This window comes from Oncorhynchus keta, chromosome 18 (assembly GCF_023373465.1).
Source record: "Oncorhynchus keta strain PuntledgeMale-10-30-2019 chromosome 18, Oket_V2, whole genome shotgun sequence".
Taxonomy (NCBI): Eukaryota; Metazoa; Chordata; class Actinopteri; order Salmoniformes; family Salmonidae; genus Oncorhynchus; species Oncorhynchus keta.
Window position 1 is genome coordinate 33352639 of NC_068438.1, and position 22655 is coordinate 33375293.

Genomic DNA, 22655 nt, shown 5'->3' on the forward strand with positions numbered 1-22655 from the left:
CACAACCCTTTCACAGTGTTGCTGCCTGTAGTTACTGCCAAATTCACCACAACCCCTTTACAGTGTTGCTGCCTGTAGTTACTGTCAAATTCACCACAACCCCTTTACAGTGTTGCTGCCTGTAGTTGCTGTCAAATTCACTGTGACCCCTTTACAGTGCTGCTGCCTGTAGTTACTGTCAAATTCACCACAACCCCGTTACAGTGTTGCTGCCTGTAGTTACTGCCAAATTCACCACGACCCCGTTACAGTGTTGCTGCCTGTAGTTACTGCCAAATTCACCACGACCCCGTTACAGTGTTGCTTCCTGTAGTTACTGTCAAATTCACTGTGACCCCTTTACAGTGCTGCTGCCTGTAGTTACTGTCAAATTCACCACAACCCCGTTACAGTGTTGCTGCCTGTAGTTACTGCCAAATTCACCACGACCCCGTTACAGTGTTGCTTCCTGTAGTTACTGTCAAATTCACTGTGACCCCTTTACAGTGCTGCTGCCTGTAGTTACTGTCAAATTCACCACAACCCCTTTACAGTGTTGCTGCCTGTAGTTACTGTCAAATTAATCACAACCCCTTTACAGTGTTGCTGCCTGTAGTTACTGTCAAATTCACCACAACCCCTTTACAGTGCTGCTGCCTGTAGTTACTGTCAAATTCACTGTGACCCCTTTACAGTGTTGCTGCCTGTAGTTACTGCCAAATTCACCACGACCCCGTTACAGTGTTGCTGCCTGTAGTTACTATCAAATTCACTGTGACCCCTTTACAGTGTTGCTGCCTGTAGTTACTGCCAAATTCACCACGACCCCGTTACAGTGTTGCTGCCTGTAGTTGCTGTCAAATTCACTGCGACCCCTTTACAGTATTGCTGCCTGTAGTTACTGCCAAATTCACCACAACCCCCTTACAGTGTTGCTGCATGTAGTTCTTCAACTTTTTAAGACGGGTGATGGAATGATGGCAGAGGTTTTGGGATGTTGTTTTCCCCAACATGGTCCAGGCACATTTTATTTAACCAATGTGCAACAATTGGCGATTACACTTGTTTTCCATAGACCTAACAATGAACATAATGTTGTGTGGGCAGTATCGCATTTGCACTGAAACCTTCAAGTGAATTAGTCTAATAGTTGCAATATTCCCAGCACAATCGGGAAGATTTGGTGCAGTCAGTGTGAAGGCCTAAACCTGCTTCAGTAGCCTAAATTTGATGTTGAAACTTTAGACTATTTTGCAAAATATTAGTTTTACAGACAGCCCTTGTTTTAACGGAATAATAATGGGCTAATCCAGTTATAATTTAGTCTAATAATTGGTCTTAATTGATAGGCTAACCTTACCTTGGCATATATGCCTAAAGTTGTAACAAATGTAGCTACTTTACAGACATTTTCTTGTTGGTCCCATATGTTTTAAGGGCCTAGTCATTTTCTTGTTGGTCCCATATGTTTTAAGGGCCTAGTCATGTCCTTGTTGGTCCCATATGTTTTAAGGGCCTAGTCATGTCCTTGTTGGTGCCATATGTTTTAAGGGCCGAGTCATGTTCTTGTTGGTCCCATATGTTTTAAGGGCCTAGTCATGTCCTTATTGGTCCCATATGTTTTAAGGCCCTTGTCATGTCCTTGTTGGTCCCATATGTTTTAAGGGCCTAGTCATGTCCTTGTTGGTCCCATATGTTTTAAGGGCCTAGTCATGTCCTTATTGGTCCCATATGTTTTAAGGGCCTTGTCAAGTCCTTGTTGGTCCCATATGTTTTAAGGGCCTAGTCATGTCCTTGTTGGTCCCATATGTTTTAAGGGCCTAGTCATATTCTTGTTGGTCCCATATGTTTTAAGGGCCTAGTCATGTCCTTGTTGGTCCCATATGTTTTAAGGGCCTAGTCATGTACTTGTTGGTCCCATATGTTTTAAGGGCCTAGTCATATTCTTGTTGGTCCCATATGTTTTAAGGGCCTGGTCATGTTCTTGTTGGTCCCATATGTTTTAAGGGCCTAGTCATTTTCTTGTTGGTCCCATATGTTTTATGGGCCTGGTCATTTTCAATCGGTGCTTGAAATCTCGACACTTTAGCGCACAACCCAAGGCTCGCCCTGACTGCATAACATCAGTTATTCATTGTGCTATTTTCTGCATTGAACTCCCAAAGATATTTAATTCCTGTACCTATTGTATGTGGTATGTTTTTTTATTGATTCCATAAATACACACTTCTAAATAGTCTACACATTAATGTATGTTGTAATATCTAGGGCAGACCCAGTAAACTTGAATTTAGGCTTACGTCATTTGTCCATTAGCCTATCAGTGTCACATTCATCGTAAGGATCGGACCAAGGCTCAGCGTGAGTAGAGTTCCACATCATTTTAATAAATCGAAACTCACTGAACAAACCAACAACCAAACAAATTGTGCCGCTACTGCTGTGCACAAATACATAGACAAGATCCCACAACACAAATGAGGAAAATGGCTACCTAAATATGATCCCCAATCAGAGACAACGATAAACAGCTGTCTCTGATTGGGAACCATATCAGGCCAACATAGACATACAAAAATGCCAACACATACAAAAAAAACCAAGTAGAACATTACAAGAGTTCCAGAACACTAAATTCTAGGTTACTTTCTTTATTTGTGATGGCAGGAGAGAGTGTACATTTTAAAGCGAGGCATGTGAATGTATTATTTGTTGCCACATTTGAACAAAGGGTTTTTAGAGAAATATCGAGTTTAATATCTCACAATATTTAAGTAGGCTGTTTATTTTTTTCATTACCAAATGTCTTCTATCTGTCGTGAATGTAATTTGGGGCCTAATGAATTTAATAGGCCTTCTTTCTCCTTCCAGTGATGCAGACAGACGCTAGTGAGGAAGGGCACTGCAGGCCCTGTCATCCCTATATTGTAATTAAGAGCAATATATTGTCGCATACAAAGAAATGACAGGTTAACTACATGATCGACTTCAGAATCCTCATGCTTGCATTTAAAGACTTTGGTGGATTAAACCCCAGATACATCAGTGACCTCATCTCAATCAGTAGGCCACCTCACACTCACTGCTCTAGACACTCACTGCTCTAGGCACTCCCTACTGCTTCAAGTCCGCAAGACATGTCTGCGAACTAAGCGGGATCGAGCCTTCTGCTTGCTGCCTTGCCCCTCGCCTATGGAATGCTCTCCCTGACCATCTGAGAGCCACTCCATCACAAACTGACTGCAAAACTCACTTCTACAGACAGTATTTTTCATAGTCCTTGTCCCATTCTAAAATGTATTTAGCACAGAGCTCAATATTGGTATTTTAACTACCTTGATTCTAAATGTACATTCTAAATGTACTTTGTTGTTTTTATACGGTACCAATCAACAGTTTGGACACACCTACTCATTCCAGAGTTTTTCTTTATTTTGACTATTTTCTACATTGTATAATAATAGTGAAGACATCAAAACTATGAAATAACACATATGGAATCATGTAGTAACCAAAAAGTGATTCTTCAAAGTAGCAACCCTTTGCATTGATGACAGCTGACTACAACTAAACCCCAAAAGAGATTGTATTTGAAAATAACAGTAATTTCATACATTTATTACATTGAGACACGATCACATATGTCTCTTATTTTATTAGTGGGAATTACTTGGGAACAAATTCCCTGAGAACAAATTCCATGAATGAAACTAATTTTTAGCTGAATTCCTGATGATTTGAGTCTTTTTTTTAACCAAAAACTAAACAACCTGTTGCTGACCCCTGTCGTAGAAGGAGACAAAGGTAAACACAGGGTGTGTGTGTGTGTGTGTGTGTGTGTGTGTGTGTGTGTGTGTGTGTGTGTGTGTGTGTGTGTGTGTGTGTGTGTGTGTGTGTGTGTGTGTGTGTGTGTGTGTGTGTGTGTGGGTGTGTGTGTGTGTGTGTGTGTGTGTGTGTGTGTGTGTGTGTGTGTGTGTGTGTGTGTGTGTGTGTGTGTGTGTGTGTGTGTGTGTGTGTGTGTGTGTGTGTGTGTGTGAAGGTGTGAATGATGCAGACCCCCTGTGTGAAGAGAATGAGAAAGAGAAGGCCCTGTTGGTTAAAGCCAGCGAAAGGACCATGAGATACTTGAAGGAGGATCTGGCTTACTACCATGAGAAGGTCATCAAAAACCTAGGCCAGACCCTGGACAGAGCTCTGGTGCTGAACCAGAGCGAAGAGGAAGCTAAGCTGGAGGAGAGGATCGATTTTGAAATGATGGTTTGGAGGTTTGGGAAGGGTGAGAGATTGATGAGGCTAGGGCTAGAAGTTGCAGGACGCATAGACAGAAAAAGATCAAGACACCCGAAAGTAAAGAAACTAATGACTGGGAGCCGGCCAACTAGTGAAGGTGGCAGAAGAGGAAGAGAGTAAAAGAGGTCAAAGTGCAAAGCCAGTGAAAATTGACAAGGAAAACCTTTGCAGAGTTCATGGAAAAAGTCCAATAATGTGTTTGAGGGTTTTGAGAACGTCCAAGACATTGACATGTGTCACATGGTCAGAAAGCACATCAAACAAGACCAGATGATGTTGGATGCTTGGAAGCTCCAGCAGGAGTTAGTCGTGGGCTCTTTCAGAAACTACTGGAGAGAGATGGAGGAGGGCATCGAACCCATGCTGGACAGAGTGCAGGAAATCGCCACTGTGGAAGTTGAGGTAAGAACACCACAGCATGCTGTACGTCAGCTGGTATAATGGTGGAAACAGAGAGTGAAGAAATAACATTCAGGTTTCTTTCCAACTCACACTGTGCACTATAATAGCCATCAGTATTGCCCCGGTATTTTGGATTGGGTTAACTTACTTTTTAAAAATATAAATGCATTGTGCATGTTATGTTTAGCCCAGCCGGGTCACCCATTGAACAAGTCAGTATTTGACGTCATCCATGGCTAAGGACATCAGGAGATGGTGGAAACCGGCCACTAGGGGGCAACAGTGAGCACTGTTACCGTCAAGTAGGTTTTGGTTTTGCTACAGCGTTGTGGACGGCATGGCAGATAGGTGTAAGCATCTGATTCCAAATGTTGCAAGTTCAAATCCAGTGATAGAAAGTTGATTTTTATATTTTTGTTTTAAGGCTATCCCAAACCTTAACCCTTAGCTCAACCATTCTGAGTTAATATCTAACCTTCAAAATGCTGAGTTAATGCCTAAACTTAACCTTAAACACTTAGAAATTTGACGTTTGGAACAACTTAGTAATTTGAAGTTTGAGAAAAATGGATGAACGTCTAATTCTGACGTGGTACTGTGAGAGCTGGTAGGTTTAGCCAAAACCCTGCACCTCTGTCTCCTCTCATGCAGAATGACTTCGCTACTCTTGAGTCAGTGGTAGATTGTTTACTGGATTCAGACAGTATTTATACAGACATACTGTATATGAATTACTGATTCATTACTGCAGCTACAATATTCTCCCAGTATGTGAGACTTGTAAGGTTTTGATACACATATTCCTACTGGGCAAATACGGGTTGACTCAACATTGTTTCCATGTAATTTCAATTAAATGATGTTGAACCAACGTGGAATAGATGTTGAATTGATGTCTGTGCCCAGTGGGCTGTATCTTGTCACTGTGATCTTGTGATTAATCATGTTAACTAATCTTGTACCGCTAATCTTCCCATCGAGTCAGAACTACAGGTCACCTGCTCCAGTGACTATGACCTTCTTGACCTCTGTCTCTGACCACTGACCACCTCTCCACTGAACGCTACCCTCCAGACCACTACCACTTCCCCCCTCTTCCTCCCCATTTGCATCCCTCCCTTTAACCTCCAAACTACTGCCACTCAACCGCTCCCTCTTCCCCGCCGCCTGCCCCCACTGAAGGTTCCACTGCTGACCCTGGCATGGCCATAGACCACCCATCTCCACCCAGACTGAGGGAGGACAGACATGCAACTCTGACAGGGCTGGAACCCCTGTACTGGTAAGAAGCCTGATAAGAACCAGGCTCCCTCTCTCTCTGTCAGTCAGATCCACACACACGGTGTCACATAGAGGAAAGCTAGTGTAGATCTGTCAGATTATAGCTGCGCTGGAAAGATGTTTATATGTATTATGTTTCTCACTCTGGACACTAATGGAGATCATACAGGAGAAACCAATGAGATGGATTATTATGAGGTAGAGGAGATTATCCTCCTGCCTGATGAGATTGATTTTGAGGAGGTAGGGGAGATTGTCATCCTGCCTGATGAGATTGATTATGAGGAGGTAGAGGAGATTATCATCCTGCCTGATGAGATTGATTATGATGAGGTAGAGGAGATTATCATCCTGCCTGATGAGATTGATTATGAGGAGGTAGAGGAGATTATCATCCTGCCTGATGAGATTGATTATGATGAGGTAGAGGAGATTATCATCCTGCCTGATGAGATTGATTTTGAGGAGGTAGAGGAGATTCTAATACTGCCTGGTGAGATTGAGTATGAGGAGGTTGAGGAGATTGTTATACTGCCTGATGAGATTGATTATGAGGTAGAGGAGATTATCTTCCTGCCTGATGAGATTGATTATGATGAGGTAGAGGAGATTATCATCCTGCCTGATGAGATTGATTATGAGGAGGTAGAGGAGATTATCATCCTGCCTGATGAGATTGATTTTGAGGAGGTAGAGGAGATTCTCATACTGCCTGGTGAGATTGAGTATGAGGAGGTTGAGGAGATTGTTATACTGCCTGATGAGATTGATTATGAGGTAGAGGAGATTATCTTCCTGCCTGATGAGATTGATTATGATGAGGTAGAGGAGATTATCATCCTGCCTGATGAGATTGATTATGAGGTAGAGGAGATTATCATCCTGCCTGATGAGATTGATTATGATGAGGTAGAGGAGATTATCATCCTGCCTGATGAGATTGATTATGATGAGGTAGAGGAGATTCTCATACTGCCTGATGAGGTTCCAAGTAAAGCAAGAGAAGGAAGAAGTGAAGGAGTAGAATGAACAGGAGAATGAGACAGAGGAGGGCAAGAAATTTCACAAGACCATCAAGAAGAGGTGAGTTTAAAGTAGACAGGAGAAAATGAAATAGTGGAGGGAGGGAAAAGCTAACAGACAGATGGACACATAAAAGGAGATAGTAAAGGACTGTGTGACTCAGTTTTTACATGTTGCAGTAGTGTCCATATTGTTCCATTCATGTCAGTGGTTACTGTCTCCCCCACAGGTTTATCAGATGGCTGAGGAATATGTTCTGCTGTGGAGGCGGCCTTCAGAAATGCTGAACTGAAATCTTCATCACACCGCAGCCAGAGATCCCAAAACACACATATTTTTCAATAAACATACAATCCCATCCTGATGTTTGTTTTGCTCAGATTAGCAGGTCTTGGTTTTGGGAAGGCTCCAAAGCGAATAGAATACAGTGGTCTTATTTCATTAATTACAACTTCATAAGGTTTAGCCTCTTTACTCTGGGAGACCTGTACACATTGGTGTCCCGGGGGACCTTAATAAGGTTGTGCCTCACAGGGAAGTCAAGAATAAAGAGAAAAAGCATGCACACAGAATTGCTCACCAAACATAATTTTTGTCTAGGGTGTGTGGATTCACCTCAGCCCTCTTTAGGTGTGCGTGGATTCCAATGATGTATGTACTGTATACACCACAGGAGGTTGTATAATTGTAGACAGGCTTGTGATGATGGCTGGGGTGGAATGGTATCAAATACGTGGTTTCCATGTGCTTGATGCCATTCCATTAGCGCCGTTCAAGACATTATTATGAGCCGTCCTCCCTCCTGTGATATACATATGTTTATATACATCATTGGTGGAATCATTCATGCACTATTTTCCTGGTGTACGAGTGCCTCCCTGTGGACACTTGCGAGCCCCATGTGCCGATGCTATAGCGTTATACGACCAGCGGTGGGCGGTAGACCTCGATGCCCAACCACATTGCTAACCAGTCCACTCGTACACATAAAAGGACTAGGAAACCTAGCTAGCTTGCTATAAAACAAGGGGAGTAAACAAATAAGGAAAACAAAGGACTTTATAATCCAACGGGACATAGCTACATTTCCGTTAGTTGTTCAAGCACATCGGTGGAGAGTGAAAAGATCGAGTTTGTAAGGTTTGATATTATGTGTCGTTTAGATGACAATTAGCTGGTCTGCCTACATTGGACAATGTTAGCTAACGCCATGCAGTTAAAATAGCTGTCTAGCTAACGACGTTAGCGAGCTAGCAGAGGTCTGTCAAAAGCTTTCAAGCATATAACGTTATCTGTTAGCTAACGTTAGCCTGGCTACAGTCATTTATCAGTATGAAGTTAGCTAGCTAGATATTCTAATCTAGAGGAGGAGAGCTAGATATTCTAATCTAACTAGCTGCTACACACGAGAAGTTAGCAAGACCTTGAACACAAAAAAAACTAGCAGGATCGCAAAAGTAGTTAGTACAGTAGCTAGCTGGCACGGTTGTCTAGTTGGCCAACGTTGTCGCTAGCCAACTAACGTTAACTAGGTTTCTAACTCGTTAACTAGCCAGAAAGCGTTGCCGTTGTCTTAGCAAGCTAGTCATATTTAAAGGCCTGTTGTATATTTAGGCCTCCCGTATAGACCACAATATGAGCTAACGTTGGTTGACAGGCAGGCTGGAGGGCTTGCACGATAATTGATGGACACGGATTGAAATAATCTGACTATGAAACTAAAATAGCCAAATAATTGACTGACTAGCAAGGTAACTACCGAGTTATCAAACATTTTAGAACTAGTAGTTTGTTAGCTAGCCATCACGAAATATTGTGCGCAGACGCTGGCTGACATCTTCACCAGACACTTTTGTATTGTGCGCTTGCTGATAACTAATATTGCAATGATTGGTTGATGCAATACTGTTTTGTGGTAGTGCATAGTTAGTTAGCTAACTACCTATGCAGTTGCGAACTAACTAGTTAGCGACACTATATTTTCCAATTTAGCTCTCCAATGCTAGCCCGTGCTAGTTAAATTAGGGACCAATAGCAGGCTACCGGTCTCACACGAGTTGCATGTACTAGTACCAAAATCATAATGGAAAAGCACCATGCAATCTGCAGAGCTACAATTGTGAATGAGATATTCCCTATCTAGTTAGTTAATACTTAAAAGCCTTACACACACATATGTATATATGTATGTGTGTGTATGTTATATCTGCTGGTCTACGTCATGCTGAAGGTGGTCACATTGGAGGAGAGCAGAGTTGCCCCAACTTGATCTTGGGGCCTCCACTGGGTGCACGTTTCCCCCCCATGCACTACACAGTTGATTCAAATAGCCAACTCGCCAAGCTTTGACTATTTGAATCGGCTGTGTAGTGTTGGGGGGACAAAACAACGTGTACCCATTGGGGTGGGTTGTGGAAACCCTGGAGTAGAGAAGTGGTGCCTACATTAACACACTTTAGCCTGTGAGGGAAAGATGTATTGACCACCTGGTGAAGTTAAAAGGTGTGCTGAGATTAATATCGAATTGGCCAGAGTTCAAGCCGGGGGCGGGGTAGATGTCAGTGATTTCAATTTGTTAACATGTGACACATCACATATGTGACCAGGCTAGGTCTTGCTTTAGTGCTGGTTGGTTATATTCTTGCCTCCAGTGCTGGGTTCTAATTCTAAATGTAGATGCCATGCCAAAACATAGGTCAGAGTCTGTGCCAGATTTTGGGTTCACAGGTCAGGTGATGATCCCATCTGGAAACAGGTTGCCAAAGCAGATCAACCGACAGACCAAGCTGGTACATCACCCTCGGTCTCAGTTAGTATCCACTGCATTTTGACAGTGGTGTAAACTACTTGGGTAAAAATACTTGAAAGTAGTACTTAAGTAGTTTTGGGGGGTATCTGTACATTACTATTTATATTTTTGATCATTTTTACTTCACTACAATTATGAAGAAATATTAGATTTTTACTCCATACATTTTCCCTGATGCCCAAAAGTACTTGTTACATTTTGAATGCTTAGCAGGACAGGAAAATTGTCAAATTCACACTCTTATCAAGATAATTTCCCTACTGCCTCTGATCAGGCGGACTCACTAAACACACATGTTTGTTTGTAAGTTATGCCTGAGTGTTGGAGCGTGCCCCTGACTATCCATAATTATTTTATTTTTTTTAACAAGAAAATGGTGCCATCTTTTTTGCTTAATATAAGGAATTTGAAATCATTTTTACTTTTATTACTGAAGTGTATTTTAGCAATTACATTTACTTTTCATACTTAAGTATCTTTAAAGCCAAATACTCAGGTATGTCAATTAGGTACTTTTTTACCACTGCATTCTGGGAGTAACTTCACTGGTCTTGACTGTACACACAACATTGCTATTTGAATCCTTGCTGTCTTTTGGTAGCTGAGGAACACTCAACCCCACTCTCTTATATAGAGGCACAGTTGATAACGGGTCGCATGATTTGCTAGCAACAATATTAAGTGCCCATCAATCAATACTTTTATCGACTACAACCACCTACTTTCCTCATTTGTGTTGCTCAGTGCAAATTTGCTTGTGCCAATTGGATCTCAGTTTAGCTAGTATTTCAAGGGTACTACTTTTCCAGTTAAGCAACACAGTTGAGGAAATTTGGTTGTATTCAAGTTTTTATTAAAAGTATGAATGTCAGTACCCCGCGGAAGGACTGCAGTTAGATACAGGTAGGTGTTTTAAGAATGACCATTTTTACAAGTATCGACTGATGGTGACTCGATGTTGTTGCTAGAAAATCACACGACCAGTTATCAATGCTCAACTCTGCCTTGATATGAGAACAGAGTTGAGACTTCTTCAGCTGTCTTTGGACTACCATGGCTGTTTGTAAATGGGGGACATTTTAAGTTGGTCACCTTTCTGCACCCTTTCCATACAAACCGCACACGCATCCCTTCATGGTGTGAGTTCAACCCTTCCTTATCTGATCTTCTGCCTGACCAAGGAAGCCAAATTTAACACCAGGGATGTCATTGACACCTTGAACAGCTGTGATACAGCATATATAACCCCACCCATATCCCAGTTCCCTATTATCAGTAGGTAGATCCAGCTACGGCCTGTATTACAAAAAGTGAATGGGTAGGTCATGGAATGTGGCAATTTTGATGGGGGTGGAGGCCATAAAAAAACTGAACTAACCATGAGGAGCCGCAGTTGCTCGGGGGTCTGCTCCCCCTGTGCAATTATACACATTTTGCCACGGGGTGGAGAGAAGATTTCGTGATTTTAGAACTAATTTCATGCAATTCTACTACATTTTGCCATGTGTGAGAGGAAAAGTGGCTGTTTTACAGCTAATTTACGGCAATTCTAAACATTTTGACATTTGGTGGATAGAAAGATATCATTAACGGCATGCATGAGCGAGACTAACTAACAAAATCAAATGGGGCCCCCAAGCCAGTAATTTGAGCATGATAACAAGTTTAGATAGCTGGCCACTAAACTAACTTGTCAATCTAAAAATTGACTTGACTATCAATGACTGACACAGCAAGAGAAACTGCTGATGCACAACCAAATTTAGAAATTGCACCCTGTGTAGTCTACTATTCTAACTCTCAATAGTAAGTTCACGGAGTTCCCTATTTATTTCTTATATATTTTGTATTTGGAAATTCATCCCAGGGCTGCCAGTTGCCCATCCCCATCCTAGATAAAAGCTCAGTGAGAGAAGTTCTGACACGTCCCACTGAGGGGCTCATGCATTCCCCTGGCTCTCACTGCTCTACGCCCTGACTAGATAAGGTTATAAGCACATTACAGTTACTCTGGGGAGGGGTGTGAGTTGATATATGGCTGAACAGTGGTGTGTTTGTGTTAACTACACTAGTGGGGAGAGGCTGGAGAAGTACCGGTAACAACATGAGGGGTCATGTAGAGGCCCCTTTGTAATAGGGTAGGGCAGAGGACATTCTACCTCTGGTCAGTGTTCGTCAATGATTACAATCAGTAATGTCTCAACGTCACCTCCCCTTATGATGCAACTGGTCAGTAAACCAATCAAAAAAATCTATAGTTACAAAGTAAACAAAATTCCTGCAGTTAGCCTGCCCTTTCAACAACTTCGCACACAATTAAAGTAATGATTCTAATGCTTGATATCAAGCAAGGGTGAGAATCATTTTGCTTTCAGCTGTTTCTGTCTTCAGATCAATCTGTTTAGCATGCCCCTCTACAACCTGTTTCTTAGCAATATGAATCTTAGTGTCAGTATGACTTATGAATTGTGAGTAGAGTAGGTTAGGTTGTATCTTGGTATCGGTATGATGAATAGTGAGTCATGTAATAAGTGCTGCCTGCCTTGTGTGTTGTACTCTGCCCGTTATTATAGTCCCCAGGTAAACTCCTGGCCCATGGTTGGTTCATGGGAGAGGTCTGATTAGTACCTTTGTACTGATTGGCTCCTCCTCACTGAGCTCTCTGAGTCAGTACCAATGCAGTTTGAACAACTTCTGTCACAAAGTTTGGTTTAGTCCTTCTCTGCAGATCCCTTTCCTTCATTATCCCCTTCAGTTGTTGATATCGTTTCTCTCTCCTCTGTGGATAGGTAGGACTGTGCACTCGCTGCTTGGTCGACCACGGTAACTCGCCACCATGCCGTTCCCCTTTGGCAAGTCCCACAAGTCACCGGCGGACATCGTCAAGAACCTGAAGGACAACATGACCGTGTTGGAGAAACACGACATCTCTGACAAGAAGGCTGAGAAGGTAAACAACAAACACACAAACACTGGTACCGACTAGTGCCTCCTAGGTAAACCTCTCTCCCACTACTCTAACATGACTAGAGACTTCAGAGATTCTATGGAAGCCATGGAGTGGGGAATTTCAAACCTGTCCCTCTGAGTTTGAATTGACTACAGTGTAAGGCAGGGCTCTAAAACCCTGTTCCTGGAGACATACCCTTCTGTATGTTTCTGTGCCAACCCCAGCTGTAACTAACCTGATTCAGTTTATCAACCAGCCAATTATTAGAATTAGGTGCCCTAGATTAGGGTTGGAGTGAGAACGACTAGAGACGTCGGTCTCAAACCTGTTGAGGGTTTAGTTTCCTTTCCTTCCTTTCATAACAAGCCATCTCTAGACTGAAAATAGTGTATGATGGGATCATTTCAGGACAACGTAGGATGGTGGGTGTTTGCTAGATCATAGGAAACACTATGGTGACTGATGGAGAGCTAGCTAATGTAAAGAGCTAATTTCTCCTGTCTGTCTTTTTTTGTGTGCGTGTCCAGGCCACAGAGGAGGTGTCTAAGAGCCTGGTTGCGATGAAGGAGATTCTGTATGGCACTAATGAGAAGGAGCCCCAGACAGAGGCGGTGGCCCAGCTGGCCCAGGAGCTCTACAACAGCGGCCTGCTCAGCACCCTCGTAGCTGACCTGCAGCTCATCGACTTTGAGGTGAGACACTTTTACACGGTTTCTTTCTGTTTGTCTGTCTTTCAGATGGATGCAGGGATATGAGAGATTTCTTTTGAGATGCTGACTAGAAAGGTGGGTGTCTTTGGGATGGAGAGACATTTTATGTCAATGTACAGAAAAAGACAAGACTGACTGTTCTCTTTTACTGGCACATGGACAGGCTTTCACTTTTCTTTGCTTACGTGTGTGTTTCACTGAGTCACCTTATCAGCCTTGTATCAGTCAGTGTTGTGTGACTCTCCTCTTTGACACACTCAACCTCCACATCATTCAGTTGGTCTGTGTCATTCTCACCCATCAAAAGAGACATCTATCTTGGCTATTCCTGCTATGGGGAGGCTGCATTTGATAATGGGTGCAAAACCACTCAATGATACTATTTTGAAATGTGCCGATTCACTAATGGTGCTAATAGGTGAATCTGTTTAATCACCATAACATGTATAAGAACATTGCATTCAGAAAAACTTCAGTATTAAAGTTCAAAATAAGAGAACTTTGTTTAGTAACTACTGCTAGAAACCATGTCTGCTTGAAATCTGACCACTTGTGATTTTTACACCTTTCCAACATTCTGTCATATCTGTTCACCATCAGGGTAAGAAAGATGTGGCTCAGATCTTCAACAACATTCTGAGACGTCAGATCGGGACACGGACGCCCACGGTGGAGTACCTCTGCACTCAGCAGAACATCCTCTTCATGCTGCTCAAAGGGTGAGGTCTGTGGTGCCTAAACCTACACTACAACCTGTTATTTACAATGTTGGGGTGTGGTGCTTTTATGTTTGGTAAAAAGTGGATACCTTTTAAGTTGGTGAAGTTAAGTTTTATTTGAAGGGAATTACCACATTGTCTCAATACACTTTACAGAAAGATTAAATCAATGGAAAGCAAAATAGTGCAGAAATGGACAAACGGCAGATATTGATAGTAATACCGGAAGACATTGACGGTGTCCTATATCAGGGATCATTTTGTTCTGGAGCGGATGGTCGGAACATAATTACAAATACTTTGTAGACTGCAAATAGATATGTTTGACTGAAACATAAACATTTCAAACCTTTGTGTACATTTGTATACGTGTTTCTGTATTATGCTTGGAAATAATTACTTGATGCTGAATTCCAGTGTTTTTGTGTTGTGGGTTGTAGTGTGCAGTCTGGTGTCTAGGGTTGGCCCGATATTACCATAGCATCGTGATGTGACACATTGGTTTAGCCTATTTGAACTTGACTGCTACCTGCCGTAAAGAACAAACTCTCGCAGGGCAGCACACAAGTGACATTCTGAGTAATTGGCCTACTCCTGTTTGCTATAACCTATTTCAATAAATGTGTGGTACGGAAAGCAAGAGAGGAATGTAGGCCAGACATAGCAGATCATTCTTTTTTTAAATACCGGACACTCCTTAACCATTTTGTGTTTAGCTGTTTTAAAACTTTGCTTGTATTCCGTTCTCTCTCTCCATTTGATAGGCTATATGAATATGACTAAAGGCTATGCTTCATTGTGTTGTGCATGGCTTTCTCATAATCAGGAGTTCAATCTAATTTTTATCGCCGAAACATAACCTAGCCAGAGGACTAATAATGAGGGAGAATCAACCATATCAATAGCCTATAGAACATCTAATGACCAGTTTTTAATCAAGTTTAAGCTTATTAAGGGGCGGCAGCGTAGCCTAGTGGTTAGAGCGTTGGACTAGTAACCGGAAGGTTGCGAGTTCAAACCCCCGAGCTGACAAGGTACAAATCTGTCGTTCTGCCCCTGAACAGGCAGTTAACCCACTATTCCCAGGCCGTCATTGAAAATAAGAATGTGTTCTTAACTGACTTGCCTGGTTAAATAAAGGTAAAATAAATAAAAAAATTAATTAAATAAATTAAGAAATAAATGATCAATGCGGACCATGAAAATCCTTCCAAGCGAGGTTGAAAGCCAAAGGGCCAATAACCTGTTCTTAACTGAGTATGGGGTATGTTATAAAAGCTTTAAGACAAGTTAGTTATGAAGGTTCACTTATTTCCCAAATATTCTAGCCTACGATGGTGTGTCCTAAAGTTGGGGCTTTCAAAAATGAAGGAAAGTCTCTATAGCCTAGGCATTAGCTATTGTCAATCACAGCTGTATGTTAGAACAAACAATATTATGCATTTTTCTATTACTTTGAGGCAGTTATTATTCAGTTGTGAAGACTATAGCCTGCTATCCAGCCCATGATGTAGTCCTAAAACCACTCACTACAGTTCATCAGTCACTGCTCCCACACACACACACACACACACACATACCTGCTCCATGCTAAAGCTCTTCCACCAGAAAGGAATATTCGAAAAGATATGTCTGCTCTTGGCCTCTAACAAGGCTTTCAACATTCTTTCATCATAAATCATCCAGTTGCATTCGATTTCATGTTGTAGCCCAACTGTCGTTTTTAGCAGTTTTTTAAATATATATTTTTATATATATACACACACACTGCTCAAAAAAATAAAGGGAACACTAAAATAACACATCCTAGATCTGAATGAATTAAATATTCTTATTAAATACTTTTTTCTTTACATAGTTGAATGTGCTGACAACAAAATCACACAAATTATCAATGGAAATCAAATTTATCAACCCATGGCGGTCTGGATTTTGAGTCGCACTCAAAATTAAAGTGGAAAACCACACTACAGGCTGATCCAACTTTGATGTAATGTCCTTAAAACAAGTCCAAATGAGGCTCAGTAGTGTGTGTGTGTGGCCTCCATGTGCCTGTATGACCTCCCTACAACGCCTGGGCATGCTCCTGATGGGGTGGCGGATGGTCTCCTGAGGGATCTCCTCTCAGACCTGGACTAAAGCATCCGCCAACTCCTGGACAGTCCCAGATGATGTCCCAGATGTGCTCAATTGGATTCAGGTCTGGGGAACGGGCGGGCCAGTCCATAGCATCAATGCCTTCCTCTTGCAGAAACTGCTGACACATTCCAGCCACATGAGGTCTAGCATTGTCCTGCATTAGGAGGAACCCAGGGCCAACCGCACCAGCATATGTTCTCACAAGGGGTCTGAGGATCTCATCTCGGTACCTAATGGCAGTCAGGCTACCTCTGGCGAGCACATGGAGGGCTGTGCGGCCCCCCAAAGAAATGCCACCCCACACCATGACTGACCCACCGCCAAACCGGTCATGCTAGAGGATGTTGCAGGCAGCAGAACGTTCTCCATGGCGTCTCCAGACTCTGTCACGTCTGTCACATGTGCTCAGTGTGAACCTGCTTTCATCTGTGACGAGCACAGGGCGCCAGTGGCGAATTTGCCAATCTTGGTGTTCTCTGGCAAATGCCAAACGTCCTGCACGGTGTTGGGCTGTGTGTACGTGGGGCCTTATACGACCCTCAGGGAGTCTGTTTCTGACCGTTTGAGCATGCACATTTGTGGCCTGCTGAAGGTAATTTTGCAGGGCTCTGGCAGTGCTCCTCCTTGCACAAAGGCGGAGGTAGCAGTCCAGGTAGCAGTCCAGGTAGCAGTCCAGGTAGCAGTCCAGGTAGCAGTCCAGGTAGCAGTCCAGGTAGCAGTCCAGGTAGCAGTCCAGGTAGCAGTCCAGGTAGCAGTCCAGGTAGCAGTCCAGTCATTAACTGGATTCCTCCTTCCTATTCCAATGTCCTCCTGGCAGGTACGAGTCTCCAGAGATCGCTCTGAACTGTGGCATCATGCTGAGGGAGTGTATCAGACACGAGCCACTGGCCAAGATCACCCTGGGGGCCGAGCAGTTCTACGACTTCTTCAGATACGTGGAGATGTCCACGTTCGACATCGCTTCAGACGCATTTGCAACTTTTAAAGTGAGTTTTTTTTATTTTTTTAAGAAAAAAATATATAATTTAAAATGTTCCTTCTTAGAACTGTATCTCAGACCCTCTAGGACTGAGTTTCTTGGGACTTCAATAGAGGGCCTGTATTTTTGAGCTCATTGGTTAAAATACCTGTCTTCTTCCAGGACCTGCTAACGAGACACAAGATTCTGAGTGCAGAGTTCCTGGAGCAGCATTACGACAGGGTAAGTCCTCCACGTTGTATTGAAATGTAACCTGGTAAGAACACATCTCCATGACTCGTTTCTTCAAATGTTCCTTTCGCTGAATAGCAACCTGTCACGGGTAACAGCTTTTTAAGACAGTCTGAGGTCATGCCAGAACACGCTGAGTTTATTTGTGCTAAACCCCAGTCTGATTGATTATTTCAGAGTATCTCTGAGATCCATGAAAAGTATACCAGGGAATATGGAAATTAACTTGCAAGTGGCAGCATAGTACTCAGGAACTGGTTTTCTCCTAACATATAAGCCAGGCATTTGACACAATGTGGCTGTTCTGAATACAGCTCCCTGTCTGTCAGTGCTGGAAGATCACTAGTTGGCTTGTGTTTTCTAACAAGCAGATGCACTCTGAAATAGCGGCTTGTCATTCACGCCGATGATTCTTTCTCCCCTCCAGTTCTTCAGTGAATATGAGAAGTTACTCCACTCAGAGAACTACGTGACTAAAAGGCAGTCCCTCAAGGTAAGAACATGGGTTCTGTTCCTGTTGTAGTAAACAGCTCTCATGTAGTATTTCTATGCGTATGTTTTTAATGGCTAAATATAGAGGTGGTCTCTTACATGGTGTTTGGTTACTGAAAATAGCAGCAAGTTAACCGATGTAGCGCCACCCTGTGGATGGAGTAGGTTTTAGATTTCATCTGCCTGGTAACTTCCTCCTATTTTTGCCAATGCATAGCAGTATTTTCACTTTGCCTTGTGTAAACCCAACTATAATGATTAAAATCTATTTATGTAAACATGGTATTAAATAAATCATTACTTTTTCACCTACCCCAGACTGTAATTGCAATTATTAGTTAATGTTTTTTGTCACTCTGAAACAATTTAGTTGCTGGGAGAGCTTCTTCTGGATCGACACAATTTCACCATCATGACGAAATACATCAGCAAGCCAGAGAACCTCAAGCTAATGATGAACCTTCTTCGGGACAAAAGCCGCAACATCCAGTTTGAGGCCTTCCACGTCTTCAAGGTAAAATAAAGAAAAACAGAGACTAGCACAAGGCTATAGTAGGCGGTGCCATTTGACTGAGTTGAGTTGGATTGTAAGAATAATTTGTCCTCTTCCTTCCCCTGTAGGTGTTTGTGGCCAATCCCAACAAGACACAGCCCATCTTGGACATTCTTCTGAAGAACCAGACCAAACTCATCGAGTTCCTCTCCAAGTTCCAGAACGACAGGACGGAGGACGAACAGTTCAACGATGAAAAGACGTATCTGGTCAAACAGATCAAAGATCTGAAGAGGCCAGCACCCCAGGAGGCCTGAGCGAGGGGCTTAAGGTGTCCAGACAACATCTGGATAACAGACTTGTCAGCAGCTGCTGCTGTTCTAGTTTTTCCACCATTTGAGGAAACGAAACTGAAGAAAATAATGCACCCACATCAAGTCATCAGGAATTCTCCAACTCATTCTGCTGTTCAACACAACGGACATTAGATTTTTTTTTTTCTGATTTATTTTTCTCCTTTAAAAATAAGAGCTGAACATAATAGATGCTGCACATTAATACATGTGGAAGGGTAACATCAACAACACAACAAAGGTCATTTAAGCAAATGGTAACAATGAAATCTACTACATTTGAGCGCTATGCAGACTTCTGACGCACACACATATGCTATAATATCAGCATAAACCTTGAGATGGAAAGGTACTAGCAAAGTGAACATTGGGGTGTTGGTTGCATGCCTTGTTCAAATGTGACAGATACATGGCTGTGCTTGGGGCTAAACGCTGGCTGAGAGATTACATTTCCAGTCTTGCCCTGTCTACTTAGTGCCACAGACGGCAAAAAGCACATACCAGCGACAACTCTTATCTATGCCTTCATCGTGTGCAACAGTGATTCATTTTAAAATGGGCTCTCAAATGGCCTCACTGAACCATGCAGCTATTGGTGTTGTGAAACAGTACGAAGCAGATGGTATGGATAAAATGCTAGATATTATTTCGGTACATGCCTGAATTGGGTTTCTTTTTTTTGTTCTGGGAAAGGGTGAACGTGTACATATGCCATTAGTGTTTTTTTGCTTTGTAGATTTTGTTGAAATGTTGACACATGGCTATACAGTACTAGCCAAAAATTGTCACCTGCTCATTCAAGTTTTTTTTTTATTTTTTTATTTTTTTATAAATGTGTACTATTTTCTATGTTGTAGAATAATAGTGAAGACAAATGATGAAATAACATATGGAATCATGCAGTAACCAAAACATTTGTACTTTTAGATTCTTCAAAGTCGCCACCCTTTGCCTTGCTTGACAGCTTGGCATTCTCTCAACCAGCTTCACCTGGAATGCTTTTCCAACAGTCTTGAAGGAGTTCCCACATGCTGAGCACTTGTTGGCTGCATTTTGTTCATTCTGTGGTCCAGCTCTTCCTACCCATCTCAATTGGGTTGAGGTCGGGTGATTGTGGAGGCCAGGTCATCTGATGCAGCACTCCATCACTCTCCTTGGTCAAATACCCTTACACAGCCTGGAGGTGTGTTGGGTCATTGTCCTGTTGAAAAACAAATGATAGTCCCCCTAAGCGTGAACCAGATGGGAAGGTGTATCACTGCAGAATGCTGTGGTAGCCATGCTGATTAAGTGTGCCTTGAATTCTATGTAAATAACTGACAGTGTCATCAGCAAAGCACCCTCACACCACCTCCTCCATGAGTCACGGTGGGATCCACACATGTGGAGATCATCCGTTCACCTACTCTGCATCTCACAAAGTCATGGCGGTTGGAACCAAACGTCTTTAATATGTACAGATTTCCAGTTTAATGTCCATTGCTTGTGTTTCTTGGTCCAAGCAAGTCTTTCTTATTGGTGACCTTTGGTTTCTTTGCAGCAATTCAACCACGAAGGCCTGATTCACGCATCCCCTCTGAACAGTTGATGTGTCAGTGTTACTTGAACTTTTATCTGGGCTGCAATTTCTGAGGCTGGGAACTGTAATGATCTTATCCTCTCCTGCGTCTTCCTTTCCTGTGGTGGTCCTCGTGAGAGACAGTTTCATCATTAGCGCTTGATGGGTTTTGCTACTTCACTTGAAGAAACTTTTTTTTTTTCTCCGCATTGTCTGAAGTAAATGTCTTTTTAAAGTAATGATGGACTGTCATTTCTCTGCTTATTTGAGGTGTTCTTGCCATGATATGGACATGGTCTTTTACCAAACAGGGTTAGGGTTCTGTATCTTCTGTATACCACCCCTACCTTGTCATAACAGAACTGATTGGCTAAATGCATGAAGGAAATACAACAAAATATTATTATTTTTAAAGGAACACCTGTTAATTGAAGTGCATTCCAGGTGATGACCTCATGAAGCTGGTTGAGAGTGCAAAGCTGTCAAGGCCAATGGTGGCTACTTTGAAGAATCTCAAATATATAATATATTAATTTGTGTAACACTTTTGGTTACTACCGGTACATGATTCCATGTGTTATTTCATAGTTTTGATGTCTTCACTGTTATTCTACAATGTTGAAAATAGTCAAACTAAAGAGAACCCCTTGAATGAATAGCTGTTAACTTTTGACTGGTACTGTGTGTATATATTTGACTTTAAAACAACAGTTTTTTTTTGTTACTTCTAATCAAGTACATTTTTAAAACCGTGACACGTAAAATCAGACATTATGCGTTTCATTTTACTGCATTGAAATGGTTTTTATTTGTACATGACTTCCAGCCAGGGCCAGCTCTTACATTGTTAACCATTAATAATAATTAGTACAGCTGAGGAATGTCATGGTATTAGCCTAGATCTCTTCTTAATCCTCTTTTTCCGTCTGTATTTAAGTAACTCAGTTAAAATGTGCTGGGTGCCAGGACATTGGGGTGGAAGGGAAGAGTTCTAACGGAAACATGAAATTTGTGCTGAGCAGCCAGCCAATGGTCACGTTGCATGCATCAGCCAATGGTTGCGTGCCATGTCATCAAAATGACAGATTGCTATAACATGATGGGGTTAGCTGATATGTAAAATATCTATCCAGGCGTTAAAGATCTGGCAGGCTTCAGCAACGCTTGGGCAGAGGAACACACCCTTCATCTCCCAACTGGAATCTGTTCTGGGTGTTTGTGCGGATTTCAGGGAATCGCAGCATTCTCCCCCCGACTCATCCACTCTGGTTTACTTTTATACTCTAACTTTACCGCTTTCTGGTGGTGTCTGGGTGTTGCAACACTCTGATTTTTATCTCCCCCCTCCCATTTCATTGGGGTTAAAATTCCAGTACAATCCCAGAGCATTGTGTATGTTTACTTTTACACTGACTGAGCAAATCTGCCATTTGAAGCACAGTATTTATTTGAGGGATGGAGTTGATTGGATGATATGAAGATCTTGCATATATGTCACTCAACAGTCATGTTTAATTGCAGTGCCGGATATGGTCAGAGTGATGTTGAGCCGAGTGCTTTTGACTGAACGCTCATCCATGTATTCCAATAGACAACTGATCAGCCATTTCATTGTGCAAACCAACAGAGAACAGTACGCTAAAGACCAGTATTCCTCAATGCATATTTAAATAGCATGTTCCTCTACTGGCTGCATGGTACTCTACATACAATGTTGTGCTGGAATTTTCTTCCAAATAAATAATTTACATTTGAGAATAGCCAAATAATCATGCTATCTTTGACTCCAGTCCCAGCACATTGTGTATGGGTGCTTTCAGAAGTGTCAAAGGCTCTACAATCTAAACAACAGAAATAAAGGAAAAACATTTGGAATAAATTGAACCTGTGGTCAGTGTTATTAGTCTCTCATTGTCCTTTCCTGTATCTGTCTTTGTGCTAAATGTCTGGAAGAGTAAAATAAAACACAATGTGTTAATGATACGTTGAGACAACGGTGCTTGTGGGGATTGGGAACAGAATCCGCTTGAATTTGGATGGGCAAGGTTTGACTTCAAACAAGGAAGTGAAATGGAATCTATTGTTCTATATTGTGGTAGGCAGTTTTAGCAACAGCTGTGCTGGACTGTGGACGACATGGATAATAGTTCTGACGGTACGGGTGGGGGTGATGAAAGTCATGGATGGTCTATGGTGAAAAAGAATGTCCCTGGTATAAGTGCTGCTGATGGCAGTGGCACTTCTAGT

At 42.2% G+C, this 22655-nt stretch overlaps 1 protein-coding gene across 3 annotated transcripts; it reads left to right on the forward strand.

The window, feature by feature from the left end:
* The first annotated feature begins 7928 nt into the window (after positions 1-7928).
* On the forward strand, positions 7929-22292 carry LOC118372231 (calcium-binding protein 39). 3 transcript variants are annotated; one of them, XM_035758038.2, is made up of 9 exons: positions 7929-8115; positions 12574-12734; positions 13262-13426; positions 14045-14163; positions 17120-17288; positions 17444-17503; positions 17940-18005; positions 18375-18518; positions 18626-22292. In XM_035758038.2, exons 2-9 carry the CDS (start codon positions 12621-12623, stop codon positions 18812-18814), a joined length of 1026 nt encoding a protein of 341 aa, XP_035613931.1. In that variant the 5' UTR covers positions 7929-8115; positions 12574-12620; the 3' UTR covers positions 18815-22292. The 3 variants fall into 3 exon arrangements, with proteins under 3 accessions (XP_035613931.1, XP_035613932.1, XP_035613933.1); XM_035758039.2 differs by having other exon boundaries at positions 7929-8110; XM_035758040.2 differs by lacking the exon at positions 7929-8115 and adding an exon at positions 8122-9784.
* The last annotated feature ends 363 nt before the right edge of the window (positions 22293-22655 follow it).

Excerpts from the sequence above, each read along its gene's own strand:
- LOC118372231 (XM_035758038.2), top strand. The coding sequence starts at position 12,621 with ATGCCGTTCCCCTTTGGCAAGTCCCACAAGTCACCGGCGGACATCGTC. Across the intron at positions 12,735-13,261 it reads CTGACAAGAAGGCTGAGAAG|GCCACAGAGGAGGTGTCTAA; the intron begins GTAAACAACAAA and ends GTGCGTGTCCAG. Across the intron at positions 14,164-17,119 it reads CTCTTCATGCTGCTCAAAGG|GTACGAGTCTCCAGAGATCG; the intron begins GTGAGGTCTGTG and ends TCCTCCTGGCAG.